General features: G+C 37.5%; 1 protein-coding gene across 3 annotated transcripts in view; it reads left to right on the forward strand.

Annotated features, from left to right (window-relative positions):
- The window catches only part of LOC100880490 (uncharacterized), a 119,643-nt gene that overhangs the window by 25,956 nt on the left and 77,189 nt on the right, over positions 1–16,498 (forward strand). For all 3 annotated transcript variants that reach the window (XM_076532987.1, XM_012284983.2, XM_076532988.1), the window contains exons 2-4: positions 5,457–5,899; positions 11,597–11,889; positions 15,517–15,911. In XM_076532987.1, coding sequence (XP_076389102.1) covers positions 5,457–5,899; positions 11,597–11,889; positions 15,517–15,911 — 1,131 coding nt within the window. The remainder of the gene's footprint in view (positions 1–5,456; positions 5,900–11,596; positions 11,890–15,516; positions 15,912–16,498) is intronic.

A 16,498-nucleotide genomic window follows, 5' to 3' on the forward strand; every position in this document is an offset into this window, starting at 1 on the left:
CCCTCAGCAATGTCACAAAAATTGTACGTCCACTCCGAGCTTTTGTAAAACGTAAAAATTCTTCGAAGACACTCTCGAGTCAAGTACACAGCAAAATAAATTGTAGTCCGAAGTGAAATTCATTTCTTAGATACCACTTATATTCACTTATTGGGAATCCTAATGATATGTCGTTTAATCGTCACTGCCGATGCTGCGACGCACAACTCTGGATAAGCAAGGTTGACCATTGACTGTATGATTGTGAATGCAAAAGGTACATTGATTGATTTCATCTGAAGCTTCTCTTATACAATGAAAAGACTCATTTATTGTTGGAGTTAAAGACTTTATTTGATGATAACTAAAAGTAATGTGAAAGCATTCTTAATAAGTCAGTCGTTACACCAAAAGCTGTAGCGTTGTGACGTCATAGAGCAGTACTAAGGCCCTCATAGATATCACTGTTTAGACAATGGCGCGAAACTTCTCAATTATTAATAAAAATAGGAGTAACTTGAAGGGATTATATTCTTAACCTTGCAATATCCATACGTGACAACCTTGACAAATCTTACTTGTTATAAACCACTAATTTCCCTCAAGATATTGACTGCCAGCTGATGCAGTTGAAAATCTTATTACCTCGTATTTTTATCTCAAACAAATCATAGTTGCAATACATTTATTATTTGCATTTAATCTGACTTTAAAACGTAAAAATATGAACGTTTCTTTGTGAAGTACTCTACATAAATTTTAAGAAGCTTGATTAAAGAAAGTGATTATAAAATTTAATTAAACGTAATAAGGTCCGTGTTTACAGAACAAAGTAATACGTCAAAGGCAAGAAACGCTATAAAGGCGACACCTGTAAGGAGGAAGAAATTACGGAAGTTTAATGCCGCCTCTGTTGTGATTTCCTGTTGAGGAACTGATCATAATGAGTTGAGTACAACAGCGAACTACCGTGAATCTTAGTTCATAGGTGTTAACTTCCATTAGGGGCGTAACTACCTCCGAGAACTTTTAAAACTTCTTCGTTTGATGTTGCCGGCGATAAGGAAATTTACCCGATACGTTAGAATAATAAATCTCCGTTTCATTGTTATGGAAAAGGGAGTCAATTAATGGTAATCTGAAATTGAGCTGTCGTTAAATTAAAATACTTCAAAGTACTTCCCTGTTCGTAACTTTTTATCTGCTTTTTTAGATCGCATTTTTAATGGGGATTTACGTCGTGAAATTTATGCACTTGCTCAACGATTTATTTTGCTTTTGGTCATTTTGGGTGGAGATTTACTGTGTAAGAGTTAATTAGGAGAAGATTTATAGTATTTTTGAAGGCTGTAATTATGAAAGCTGTATTTAATAAACTGTAGTTAAAAATTATTTAGATTAAAAAAAGATTAAAAGAAAAATCAATAACCAGGTAATTCAATAGTTTCAACCCCTAAGTTTCGCTCACAAAAATATACCAAACGTAAAAAAATTACAAGGTCCAGAAAACACGAGTATGTAAACAAAAATCGTGTCCGTAGCACGTAACCGTATTTCGCCGAGCAACACATCAGGAAGAAATTAACGCGTCGATTTAGAGTCCATTGAAGAAAATCCGGTGCAATGGATTTGAGCGAAACGTTCGCGTTAAATGTCCCCGACGGAATCGGCAAACCGAAATGGCGAACGTTTGTGCGCCACCGGAAAGGTTTTAGTCGCCAATAAAATGGATTTTCTCCGACGTTGTCGATATCCGCTTACGGACGATCGAAGAAAGCTCGCTTCGCAACGAATGCCTCGAAAGTCCCTTTGTTCAAATATCATAAAAGTTCCATTATTGCGGAGTGGATGAAAGTTGGTTACATTCACGGCCGTGCGAACGCGTCCATGCATACACACACGATCGTACATCGAATTCCCATCAATCGGCAACTGTAGAACTTTTATGACACCGGATCAACGAAAGAAAGGGACGTTTCTATCAAATATTCGTGTTGGGGACGGTGGTATTGCGGAATCTTCGAATCGTGAAGGATTGGAGGAATGGTACATCTTGTTGGGATATGAGGATTGGGTGCAATTAAATGGCGGTTATTATGCGGGATGTTTGTTTACATCGACTCGTTGATATATTTTTGGTAATATTGATGATGAAGTTTTACATGAAAATTATTTGGTGAATAGCAGATCTTCGACTTGGGAAAGTTTGGAGGGAAGATACACCTCGTTAAAACAAGAGGACAAGGATGGAATACAATTAAATAGCGGTCATTATGTAAGATGATCATTCAAATCCACTCGTTGAAATATTTTTTAAAATATTGATGATAGAGTTTTACATGAAAATTATTTTATGAATAGAGGATCTTCGACTTAAGAAAGTTTGGAGAAAGGATACACCTTGTTACAACAGGAGGACAAGGATGGAATACAATTAAGTAGCGGTCATTATGTAGGACGTTAATTTAAACCCACTCGTTGAAATATTTATGATAATATCGATGATGGAGTTTTACATGAAAATTATTTGATAAATAGAGGATTTTCGACTTGAGAAAGTTTGCAGAAGGGATACACCTTGTTAAAACAAGAGAACAAGGATGGAATACAATTAAGTAGTGGTTATTATACAGGGTGTCCACTTATATAGATTCACTGAAACATCTTTGAAAATATTGACAATACAGAAAATATTTGATATGATTTCATTAGATATTTATATTTAATGAATAATATATTAAAAAATGTACATACAACTTCATTTAAATAAATTAATTTGAACTTCTTATAGTAGAACCTAATAGTGCATATTAGAATATAATCACATACTTATAGTAGAAAGTTACCTTCACTAAATAGTTTGTCTTTTGAAACCTAATTTTTGTCTACAAAAATTTTGTGTATCACTAATTTCTAAGTTATTAGATAGAGTCGATTTAAGTGAGACACCCTATCAAATTATAAATATTTATTTATGTTAATATTCGGAATTTGCTGCATCGCAGGGTGAATGCACCTATGAAGACCTCTCGTAATATGACACCTCAGCATTTTTTTCACGAAGTCTTTAAAAGTGACTCAATTTAATGTGAATCAATCTGTGAAGGACCATTTTATTTTGTAAAGTGTTTTGTCCTAAAAAATTAATTAAACTTGCAATCACATATTTTTGAAATACCTTGCAGAAAGTATTAAGTTCTTCAGTAAAAAGGAAAATGTCTCAGGAGAAATAAACTACTGGATATACCTATGTTTGTATAGTAGGAAGACTTCTATACATGTACAGTTCTTCTACAGAAAAAAATGGAAGCTAGTTGATAGCCAATTAGAATCAAATACCTTTATGATACTGGAAATAGCTATAGAGTGCTTAGTTTCATTATGAAAGGTCCTCATGGGAATATCGTTAACCAGCATTCCAGACCCAAGGGTTCTATGGTGGTCAGGTTATCATGTGACATTAGATATTGAATCGAGTAAATGCTAGAAACTTCAATTAAATTCTACTTATCGTTGTATGAGAGTTAGTGAAGATAATAGAGCTAAATTGTACTAATTTCACTAATCCTATCTTTGTATGATCTCTTTGAGGGAAATTAGTGGGAACATTTTTAAATAATGAGCACATCTTAAGAATAGTATAATTGAGAATGTTACAATGACTTCGAAAAAGGTTTTCTTAATCAAATATGAAAGATATTAAAATTATAAGTAATTGTTATAAATGGAATTTTATTTACAACAGTTCTAGTTTTACATAAAAAGAATAATTATAAATATTATAAATATTAAATTAAACTAAACAAAATGAAATATATATAAATGTACCAATAAAGGTAGTAAAATATACTACAGCTAAGATTTGATCAAATTATTTAAAAACTTCAACCACTTAAACCCTTCACTAGCGTAACACAAAATGGCTACCAGTCTCCCAACAAACAATGAACGATCCCATAATGCAGTATCCGCCTTAATAAACTCTAAGAAAATTAATTAATTCAATCTTCCAAACTTCTGGAAGCAAATAACGCAGAGGAAAATTTCCTACATTGCACAACTTATGAAAACATCTCCGTAAAATCCCCTGCTGAAGAATGTTTCCTAACTCAATTTCTACGTAAATAGAAACTATTTAGCTCCGTAGGGAACCTTAAAATTAATTCGCAAACTTTGATAAACAAAAGCTCCATTTCCGAAGCACGAACATGGCCTGCAGGCGAACACAGACGCGCGGGCTTTTCAAATTCGCGTATCAATTTTCCGACCGGTTAACAGCGTAGCAACTTCCGTTCGACAGGTATCGATTTATTCGGAAGATCGAGCAGTCTCGATGAGCGGAACTGGAACGGACATTGATAGCAGAGAAAAGAACATTCCTCTCTTTTTTTCGAACGAGCAATTAGGAATTGACGGGCATCGTCAAAGGTTGAATCGACGTGTTACGCGCGAAACTACGACGGCTCGCTGCGTCGCCGTAAATGTCGTTAAAAGGCTGAAATATAAATTCCCGAGGGAACTGAAGGGGGAACGTGCTGAGGACGAAAGTGTATTGTGACACAGGATACAGTCGCTTTGACGCTATTTTTCGTCGCACGAAAACGCTTTTTTGAGAGGGAATTGTATCGTACATGTGGCACGGCTTTCAATATTTTATCAGTTTGATGAACTGGCGCGTTTGCTGCACGAGAATTGTGGCAATTTTCGCGGGTATAAATGGCAATCGTAAATCTGGACGTACAATATTGCGAGAGACTGCTGTTACATCGATATTGTGTACTGTTAATCGATCTACTCCTTAATGACTTATGTTGCTTGCAAATTGCGTTTAGCCTTTTCTGACTCAATGACCCCTACTTCTATCAAAAAATAAATTCATTCTGTATTAAAAAGGATATTACAATTAATTTTTTACAAGCAATTTACAAAATGAAATTAACCTACAAAATAAATTATAAGTTCCACAAAGAATATTCCATGCATAGAATAAGCCATATGCAGGTACCAAGTACAGTATCCTTTAGACAAATGTATCAATAAATTCAAAAAACAAAAATAATTAAGCAAGTGTATTAGAACTTGTATAATTCAAAAATTGATAAAATTGAATCAGAGTTTGTACATTTAAGAGCTTGATAATTTATGGGTTTTGAAGTGTGGCGATTTTAGGATGTGGGAACTGAGGGTTTAGGGATTTGAATGTACTAAGAAATTGTCTATAAAAATGTGCAAATTGGTAAAAATAATATGAACAAGTTCAAAACCTAAAAAACTAACCAAAACCTCGCGAAATAAACTGCACTCGCTGCACGGAAACTATCAAAGGCAGTCCAAGCGGTCGGAAAAAGCAAGTTAGCAAACGAGCGGTCAGTTCAGTGTAGGATTAGTTTGGGCGATGGAGTAACGCTTTCAATCAAACTGCCACGCGTCCTCCATCGATTTTCCACTAATTAAACTAAACGTTGTGTGCGTGACAGGTGGACGTCTCGACCCAGGTGGATCTGCACGGCGGTTTCACGGCAACCACCGGCAACATTAGCATCGACTGGGATCGCAGAGCGACTCCGCTCTACTCACGCGAGGACATCAAGGAGCAGTATTGCATAACCAGTCGACAATTGGACGCCGTGGAGAAATCTGGAGGTGGTTTCTTCGGGTGTTTGTCGACGAGGGGACCCTCGCCTTGTAGCGCCGCTAGAACCTCGATTCTTTCCGCTTGCGTTAGAAGCGTGCCGAGCGATGAGAACCTCTGCGACGTACCGTACCCTCGGCGACCCCTGCAGATCATGTACCGACAACCGTACCCCACGTACTCGAGGGGGCTGTCACGGTATGACTTCGAGGATGAGGCTGACTGGATCGAGAGTTCCTACTTCCGACGGCGACCTAGGTCGTTTTGCACCGTTCCTGACCCGAAAAGGTAGCTGTTCTAATTTTGGCAGGTTACGGTGCAATATATATGTAATGAATGTTTGTGAGTATGGGAAGGAATTGGAGATCTTGGAATTTGGGGAGAGGGGTATTTGCAAATTTTGGGATTTTGAGGTTTTGGGATGTGGGGGCTTTGGGGTGTGGGAATTTTAGGATGTGGGGATTGAGGGTTTGAGGTTTAGGGATTTGGGGAGATTGAGATTTGGGAAGGTTGGGATTTGGGAAGGATGGAATTTGAGGAGATTGGGATTTGGGAAGGATGGAATTTGGGGAGATTGGGATTTGGGAAGGTTGGAATTTGGGGAGATTGGAATTTGAGAAAATTGGAATTAGGGGAGATTGGAATTAGGGGAGATTGGGATTTGAGGTGATTGGGATTTGGGGAGATTGGGATTTGGGGAGATTGGGATTTGGGGAGATTGGGATTTGGGGAGATTGGGATTTGGGGAGATTGGGATTTGGGGAGATTGGGATTTGGGGAGATTGGAATTTGAGAAAATTGGAATTAGGGGAGATTGGGACTTGGGGAGATTGGAATTCGGGGAAATTGGAATTTGGGGAGATTGGGATTTGGGGAGATTGGGATTTGGGGAGATTGGGATTTGGGGAGATTGGGATTTGGGAAGGTTGGAATTTGGGGAGATTGGAATTTGAGAAAATTGGAATTAGGGGAGATTGGGACTTGGGGAGATTGGAATTCGGGGAAATTGGAATTTGGGGAAATTGGGATTTGGGGAGATTGGGATTCGGGAAGATTGGAATTTGGGGAAATTGGGATTTGGGGAGATTGGGATTTGGGGAGATTGGGATTCGGGAAGATTGGAATTTGGGGAAATTGGGATTTGGGGAGATTGGGACTTGGGGAGATTGAAATTTGGGGAGATTGGAATTTGAGAAATTTGGAATTGGGGGAGATTGGGACTTGGGGAGATTGGAATTTGGGGAGTTTAGGATCTGGGGAGATTGGGATTTGGGGGTGGTGGAATTGGGATAATGGGATTTGGGAATGATGGAATTGGGGACATAAGAATATTCATATTTGGAGATATTGTAATTGCAAGATAGTGAGATTTAATGACATTACTACTTGAGTACATCAAGATTTCAAAATATTGATACTTAAAAATATTAATAGCTGTCAGAACTTTGGATTTCGAGACATCACTACATTTTTTAATTTCAAAACATGGTTCCTCAAAAATGTTCAAATTCTAAATTTGCCTAAATTTCAAATTCTAAATTTGAACATTTATAAGTTTAAAAGTTTAATAAGAAGTCCAAGAGAAATCTAAGATCCTATCCTCATTCTTCTTCGAATAAATCCTATCAACAATTTTATCCAACATAACGCGTCCAAAGAACGTTCACAATTTTCCCGTTTCGATCCGTACGAATGAAAAAAAAGTGCATTCACCCGTAAAGCATTAATACTTGGTCGCGCAGCAAATTTACAGCCTCGTTCGTTGCGACGACGATAATATTCTTGGGACGTAAAGAGCCTTAGCACTCCGATGAAATATCTGATCCTTCACGGTGCCGTGATTCGACCGCGTAAATATTCCGAAGTGGCAGGTAAGGAGAATTAACCATTTAAAGAAAGACATAAAACTGCGGAACTTTAATAGAATCTTAAACAAATGGAATCCTTAAAAGTTTTGTGAAGTCAAACCTTTGGAAAGTGGCTGTTATAGGAAAAGGGAGTTTATATGGGTACCATAAGGTGTTCGGTGTTTCGGTTTATTTCTGATTAGCGGGAGCTGTGATGACGAGAATGTTTCAAGGTTGCGAGTGTGCGATCGATGAAAAATTATGTTCTCGGGGTAAATTACAGTATTTATACGTTACCGGGGCGTCGATGCGAAAGCTGCGGAAATAAATGTGACCATACGGCTGATTAATGCTCGGTAGGGTGCACAGAGGCGGCCCTTTGCTCTTCCGAAACGGAATTGTTTCAAATATATTGTTCCGAATAACATAATCTAGTGTATTTCATCTTCAATTATGTTGTTTCAACATATGACAACTTCTTAACGATCGAATGATACACAGATGTCAAACTATAAGTTGGTGCTAGGTACAAAGTAAAAGAAGGTTTATGAACACTAGCAGTGACATACAAATAAGAATATTAATGACAACTGCTGAACGCAAGTAGCATCTAACTTGAGAGACGTTTCAAGACTGTCATTGTTTCTCGCCTAATTGGTGTGCGTGATCGCGAGAGCCAATCTACCGCCGAAAATACGTGCGAGTGGCGTCCATTTTTCTATTCTGACCAATTGTGTCGTAGCTACTTGGGTTGTACCGGTTTGGAGATGTGGGAATTTGAGAATATAGCGATTTGGGGCTGTAGCGATTTGGGTGTGTGAGAATTTTGGAATATGGGAATTTGGGAATGGAGGGATTTGGGGAGGTAGGGATTTGGGAGGGTAGGTATTCGGGAATGTGGGAATTTGGGGATATGGAGATTTGGGGGTGGAGTGATTTAGGTATGTGAGAATTTTGGGATATGGGAATTTGGGGGTGGAGGGATTTGGGGATGCGTGGATTTGGCAAGGTTGGGATTTGGAGATATAGGAAATTCGCAAGGTTGGGATTTTGGGATGTGGGGATTTGGGAATATGGGGATTTGGGGATGTAGGGATTTGGCAAGGTTGAGATTTGGGGACGTGGGGATTTGGGAACGTGGGAATTTGGGGACGTAGGGATTTGGGGACGTAGGGATTTGGGGATGTTGGAATTTGGGGATGTCGGGATTTGGGGATGTTGAGATTTGGGGAATGTGGGAAATGGAGAATGTGGGATTTGGAGAATGTGGGAATTGTGGAATGTAGAAATTGGGGTGCGTGGGAATTAGGGAATGTGGGAATGGGAGAATGTGGAAATTGGGAAATGTCGGAATTGGGGTGCGTGGGAATTAGGGAATGTGGGAATTGGAGAATGTGGAAATTGGAGAATGTGGAAATTAGGGAATGTGGGAATTGGGGAATGTGGGAATTGGGAAATGTGGGAATTAGGGAATGTTGGAATTCGGGAATGTAAGAATTATAATCCCTCCTCAAAAATATTGAAAATCGCTCTCTGCAAATTAAATATTATATCAGTAATTGATTCAATTCCACTTTTGTAAAATTCAATCAACCCGCACTCTAGATTACTACGAAGAATAATATTATTTTTAAACAAGTTCCTTACAAATTTAAAGTTGAATCCCGTGTACTCAATAATTTAATCCGTTTCCACGATTGAACCTCATTAGACATTCTTTTAAATAAAAATAATCTCTCAGTACCATTACTTGCGAAGTTATTTTTACTATCGAATTTGAACTAAAGAAATGGTTCTCATCTAAGACAATTAATTTCTGACGAACTCTGTATCGGAGACAGATACGGAAGACGTATCGATTTCACACTACAAATAGACAACGGAGTGTACAAGGGTCGCACAAGGTAATGGTAACATTTGTTACAGACATTTACTATGTTCATGTATGTAGGTACTTCGCGTATGTTACAACACGCTTATGTTATTAACGCAAGTTCACTGCCAATAAAAACGACTATACCCATTACGGTACAATGTAATAAAAGTTATTATTATACAACACGTGACGTAAATCGGTCACCGCCATATTTCATCTGGCCCTGATAGTTTAACGTTAAAAAGGTGTTGTGAACTTTGTTGTTATTAAAATGGAGGGCAGCTGTTTTTATAATAGGAATACGTCAAATTGAGAATTTATGTGGATTTGAGGAATGGATACATTTGAGAATTTGGCAATTTAGGGATTTGGAGATTTGGAGATTTAGGGGTTTAGGGATTTGGGGATTTCAGAAGTTGACAAATTTGAAAATTTGGCAATTTGGAGGTTTAGGGATTTAGGGATTTAGGGATTTGAGAATTCGGTCAATTTGGAAATTTGAAAATTCGGAATATTGGGAAAATTGGAAAATATGAGAATCCAGGGATTTGGGGTTTGGAAAGCTTAGGATTTCTGGAGTAAGAAATTTAGAAATTTAGGGTTTGAGAAATTTAGGAATTTTGCGTGTGAGAAATTTTGAAATTTGGCATTTAAGAATTAGAATTTGAAGGGCTGAAAAATTTAAGCGCTTGGTAATTTTGGGATTTGTTATTTTAAAAATTTGAGGAATTGCAAAATTTGGGTTTGAAACCTTCAGAAATACGAAAGGAATAATTTAAGCCATTCGCAAACATTTCTAAAGAACAAACCTCCCCAAAGTATCATTAAACCGTGCAAAACAAGACCAATGCTAACCATCAGTAAAGAATGCAAACAGAAGTGAAAAATTACAGTAAAATTACGGTATCCAAGTCGGCCGAATAAAAGGCAGATTTATTTCATTAAAATCGGAAGAAGACCCAGCAGAGGCCACCGTTATTACGTTCCCCTCGAAAAGGGGTGTGAAATCTAAATGCATGAAATTTAAATGCAATTTATTTGGGTCGTCGGTGCAGTGTCGTAGAAACAACGCGCTGTCACCCACTTTTCCCAAGATAATGGCTGTCACGCGTGTGAAGATCGGCTCGTGGCCGACACAATGGAAATGAGAATGTAACCATGGCGTCTGGCAATATCTCCGCGACGTTTCTGTGGCGTATTAATAAAAAGAGAATACCTCCGGGTTGGAATAAATGTCTATTGTTTAAGCGGTTAATTAAGCTGGCCGTAACTAGGAAGTCTCAGCCGGCGGCATACTTTAATCCTAATGTCAACCGGTCGAAAAAAAGGGATGACGGACTTTCTTTAGATCGTTAACGCTCATTCTTTGCCCTGCGGTTATGAAAGGATCCACTGCGGCACCTGTTGGACTCCCATTGGCTAAAAGAATGCACACGGTTGTGTATTATGTATCTACCTTGTTTGCGGTTTCAATTTTGGTCGGCGAAGATTGTTTGCGTACAAATGCGCGGCCTTTAGATTGCTACGTAATCGTGCGCCTGCAATCTTTTGAGGTTAGCTCGCACACGTGACCAGGGCCGCCATTAAGCGACAGAAAATGGCGCGCTTATTCGTGGACCCACATTTACTTTACATTCACGGATTTTTTGTACTGAAAGTTCTTGGATGTGCAAATATTCGGGCGTACTTTCGAGTTTTCTGATGGTTTGCATTCAGAGTTTTTTTGGCGTTTAAATTATTTTTTAGAGCGGTTTGTAGAGGGTGAAAGGTTCATTTATGGACTGAAGAATCTCTGCATTTATTAATTTGTAGTTTTTGGTACTTTGAGATTATTAAGTTTAGGAGTTTAATGTTGAAATTCAGAAATGTGACACTTGTTATATTCATAAATTTAAAAATTCACTAATTTAAAACTTCTTGTATTCACAAATGATTAAATTCAAAAATTTAAGACTTGTTATAATTACAAGTTCTCAAAATCAAAAATGTGAGACTTGTTACATTCACAAATTTTTTAATTCAAAAATGCAAGACTTGTTATAATTACAATTTTTAAAAGTCAAAAGTGCAAGACTTGTTACATTCGCAAATTTTCAAATGCAAAAATGCGAGACTTTTAATGTTCACAAGTTATCAAATTCAGAAAAAGGCTTGTTTTCAGATATTGAACTTCAGGTTCCTCTAAATGGTGACATTTTTCAAAATTTCATTTTTATATGTTTATAAATGTAATTTGTTGTAAGATAGTTGTTTTTGTGACAGGTATACGTGGCTTCCCGAGGATGAAGAATCGACGAAACTGGAAGGTCCCCGACCGGTTTTACCACCTGCACCCCCGCCCCCCTCGTCGCAAGCACCAAAAACGAAGCACGTGAGCTTCGCGAGATCGCACACTCTAACATCCTTCGATGTTCCAAGGGGCAGAAGTCCTCCAAGACCACAACACCAGGAACGCCTTATAGATTCGCAACCGACAATGCAAAACGTGATGCTACCCTCGACTTTACCCTTGTTACGTCCCTATGCACCTAGCGAGCCTCGTATTCTTGTCCTTGGTAAGTTTCCACCCTTATATTTTTCATATTTTGAAGAATATGTGATAGAAATAATTGTGTATGACACATGAAGGCATACTTCGTAAAAGATATGTAATTTATTGTTTCATACGTTTATACAAAAATAACATATAAAGAATATAATATTTACCCCAAAATAATTCGAACAAAATGCAGCAACTAAAAATACGAAATAATATAACTGCAACCACGTTGAACATAAATCAAAAAATAAAAGTACTCGAGTTTTGAAATTAAAGCACGTAACCATCACATAAATTTGATTTGTAACAATAAAACGAAAGAGAGAAAGTAAATTTCTTTCGTTTCCTGTAAATCTCATGGTAGAACCGAGAAAGTCAATCTTCACGCGTTCACACTCTTCCTCAAATGGACTCTCGACTCATTTTCCCACGAAAAGCGTGGCGTTGCCCATTCCTCAAAAGGCACGCACACAGTTGCCGGTGTAACTAAATAGGCCCTCAGGTGTAACTTAAAACTATGACCGTACGTTGGTCTAAAAGCACCCTTTAGATAAAATGTTTCAATAGGATGGCGGGCTTGAAATTCTTTTCGCTCGGAGCTACGCGTTAGATCACCGAGGGAAAAGCTTCGCGATGTTTAAGGCCCTTGCAATTACAGCTTTAAGCATCTCGTTGCTGGTGTTTATGTTGATAACTGGGAATTAATTCGTTGCTCGTTTTAATGCGGATAAAGTGATAGTCTAGTTTGCGTGGGGATCATTTATTTCTGATTAATGGTAATCTAGTTTCGATAGATTACTGAGGTTAAATGTGATCGATTTGGGGTAGAATAAAATATGAGGTGGGGTTAGGTTAGGTTCTAAGTGTACGTCTACGTCTAGGTTTAGGTGTAGGAGTAGCTTTGGTTAGGTTATGTTAGGTCTAGGTTAGATCTAGATTTGATGTATGCAAGATATATGTCATATTTGGGTTTGGTTTGGGTTGGGTTTGGGTTAGGTCTGGGTTAGGTCAGGGTTTGGTCAAGGTTAGGTCAAGGTTAGGTCAAGGTTAGACCTCGATCTCAAGGTTAGGTCTAGGTTAGATCTAGGTCTCAAGATTAGGTAAGGGTTAGACCTCGATCTCAAGGTTAGGTCTAGGTTAGATCTGGGTCTCAAGGTTTGGTAAAGGTTAGACCTAGATCTCAAGGTTAGGTCTAGATTGGATCTAGATCTCAAGGTTAGGTTAAGGTTAGACCTAGGTCTCAAGATTAGGTCCAAGTTAGATCTAGGTTAGATCTAGGTTAGGTCTATGTTAGGTGTGGGCTAGGTCTAGGTCTAGGCTATATTATCTAAGGTTTAGGGTATTATTGGCTATATTCCATAATTTTCACAAGAAATGTGTTGAAATTCGGATGCGTTCTATGTTCGCAAAGATTTCATATTCCCAAATTCTCATATTCCAATGTTTTCGAATGATCACATTCCTAAATCCTCAAATTCCTAGATTCCAGATTCCCCGATCCTGGAATTTTCCTATTCCCAAATGCTCAAACTTCCAAACTCTTGTAGTCTCGAATTCTCAAATTCCCCAATTCCCAAATTTCCAAATTACTTAAATTGTCAGATCATTAATATGGAAATATAAAAATGTGTGAACGGGAGAATTTTCGCTGTGAATTCGCCCCCTCACGAATTAAGAAATTAAGAAAATTTAAAAGAGACTGCATAATTTCCTACCCCTAGAAGAACCCTATTGGACCGCCTCCGAACGCAGTGCACGAAAACATTAGCATAGAGACGAATATACATTAAAAAGCTACGTAGTCGGAGTATCAGTAATCTCGATAAACAAGCGTTCCGATAAAAACAGCATTTCCTGTTCCGCCGTGAAATTCTTGCCATTCTCATGAATCTTGCCGCCCCGAGGGAGCTATTACATTTAAAGAAGCAGCAGCTCGTTTCCATTTCTATTTCACATCACCTGCAGATTATCGGCTCTCCTGGAGTATTAACTCCTTGCCTAGGGACTGTTAGCTCAATATTAGCTACCAAATTGCCAATATGGCTGATCGAATGAGAGCTCGGTATTGAACTCGTGTAGCAAACGATTACGACTACGAATAGTTTCGTATATACCATTGACATTACACTCGAGTTGGTGAAAGCATTAATTCCGCTTCCTCAATTAATCTCTAACGAACATTGAATTACGAACGTCAGGTGAATCCTGTTACAACGATAATTTCTCTGTCGATGGAAATCCGTTTCTTACTTCTCGAGATGGAGATATTATAGAAGATACGTAATATCTGCAAATTGGATCTGTCATTGATTTATAGAGTATTCGATTTATTATTGCGATAGTGTCTTTGGTAGAATTATTGTAGAATAAATATAGAGTAGAATTACCTTTATTTTAAGAAAGCATGTGGGTTATGTAGAATTTAAGAAAATGACACAACAGCATTCTTTTCTTTCCTTGCTTCCAAATTTTTTTTCAAATACAAAATTTTGTAATATTTTTAGAATTTTCTGTAATTTTAATTGTAATAAAATATGTAGGATATATAGAGTGAAGAAACAAGTGCAATACATTTTTTTACTTTTCTTGCAAATTTTTTTTCTAACACAACTTGTAAAAAAAAGTCAAGTAAAGAATAAAGTTAAGTTTCCTTTGAGTTTAAGTTTACTTGTGAATTCTTCTAAATCTGAAGTATTCAGAACATTGCAATTTTAAGAATCTCTTCACCGGAACGTTCCATTTTGTTTCGATTCAGGAAAAGAAATCCGTAGAGGTTACGTTAATGCTAAGGAAGAATCGCGTTCCTGGCAACCAGTTTTACACGCAATTTGGTATCATGACATTTCTGATTCCGCGTTTAAATATCTTCTGAAAGTACGTCCTTACGGAACTGTAGTTACTGATAATAGTATAACCTCCATTACGTAAACGTTTCTACTCTTATTCGGATTTATTTTTACGCTCATGGTAATTGTCCGGTATAAAATACTCGTATTTTGTACATTTAATATTGTTTATGAAGGAGATAAAGTGAAAACATTTTTAATATTTACAAAGAAGATAAAACGAGAATATTTATAATATTTACAAATGCATGTCTACAAATTTTTATTAAAATTGTTTATTATTTTGTCATAGGAGTTGATGTTCCTTTTTAAAGCAGCTATTTATATTGGAATGTATAGGAGAATTTTTCGTTTAAAAGCATACAAAAGAATATTTCAATTATAAATAATTTCGAGAGATGCGACATATGATTCGTAATTTTGTACATTATACTGTCTGAGACTGCTCATTCAAATATAAATTGTTTTAAACAATTCTCACTGTGTAACATTCCTTACGTAAAAACGCAGTAATAATAGCATTTAATAATATCTTGAACATAATCCATCTAATGAAATTCAGTTAAATTCAATCAGAAAATTAAAAAAATTTATGTGCCATTAGAAGTGTCTTCCAGTGCAAAGAGGTTAAGTATGATTGCCTGTTGACACCAAAAATCATTGACACTTTTATCCAACATATTTATCCAACATAACATATCCTACACATTACCCATATCTTTCTAATTCCCTAAATCGTACACATTACATCAAACACTAAAGAACACTTATATATTTAGGTGAAACTTTGGTTGCAGAAAAGCCACCAAAAAGAGGCATGATGAAGACACAGGCTACCCAAACAGAGTTGCCAGCCGTGTTCCGACGTCGCATCCCAGTGACCCTTAGCCCCAGGACGATCCACCGGGTGAAGATGGTCTCCCAGGGGGCTCAGACAAACGGGCTGTTCAATGGCAGGAAATTGACGAAAAGTTACTCGGAGGCTGGTCAACTGGGCACCCCGTTGGGCGGCGGTCAAGGCACACCGGGCAAAGAGGACACGGAACACGAGCCTCTTCACAGAACGCAGAGCGAGGAACCACCCAGGTCACCCTTCCTTGTCGATACGCCACCCCCTGGGGGACCCTGCACCACCCCCGCTACCGAAGAAGCTCTGACTAATGGGGACATCTCGGAACCTCTAACGAGTATCGTAAGTTTAGAGACATTTACTTTCCAATTTATTATACAGGGTCGAATCTGACACTCTGCTGGATTGCAATGCGATCGATCGATAAGTATGCACAGGTGCGGGCGGAACGGGTTAATTTATCGTGATGAGCTCTGGGTTAATTTAGGGATGGATTTCTTTATTGACTGCATTGTAATTTGTGTGATTATTAATCTTTTCGGGTTGAAAATGTAGGAGGTTTGATAGACTCGGTTGGGAAATTAGGTATTTTAATTGTTGACAAATTTTATTAAATTCTTTTATAATATTTTGTTTAGGATTTGTAGCTCAGTAGTTGACTAGTGCAGTAGCTGAAATATATTTTCAATTAGAGTGATAATATAGGTGAAAATTTAAGACGATGTGTACTTTACTGTGTGAGGACTTTGGAGCCCCAAAATTGGGAAATTATCGAGCGAATTTCTGGAGCGAACTGTAGAGCTATCCTCTGCAAACCTGTACCTGTACTCCATCTATAATTTGCTGAAATATTAAAGAATATTAACTAATGAAAAAATTAAAAAAAAATTAATCGAAAAATTACACTGCCATCAATAATTGACTTATGC

The sequence above is a fragment of the Megachile rotundata genome, chromosome 6 (genome assembly GCF_050947335.1).
Source record: "Megachile rotundata isolate GNS110a chromosome 6, iyMegRotu1, whole genome shotgun sequence".
Taxonomy (NCBI): Eukaryota; Metazoa; Arthropoda; class Insecta; order Hymenoptera; family Megachilidae; genus Megachile; species Megachile rotundata.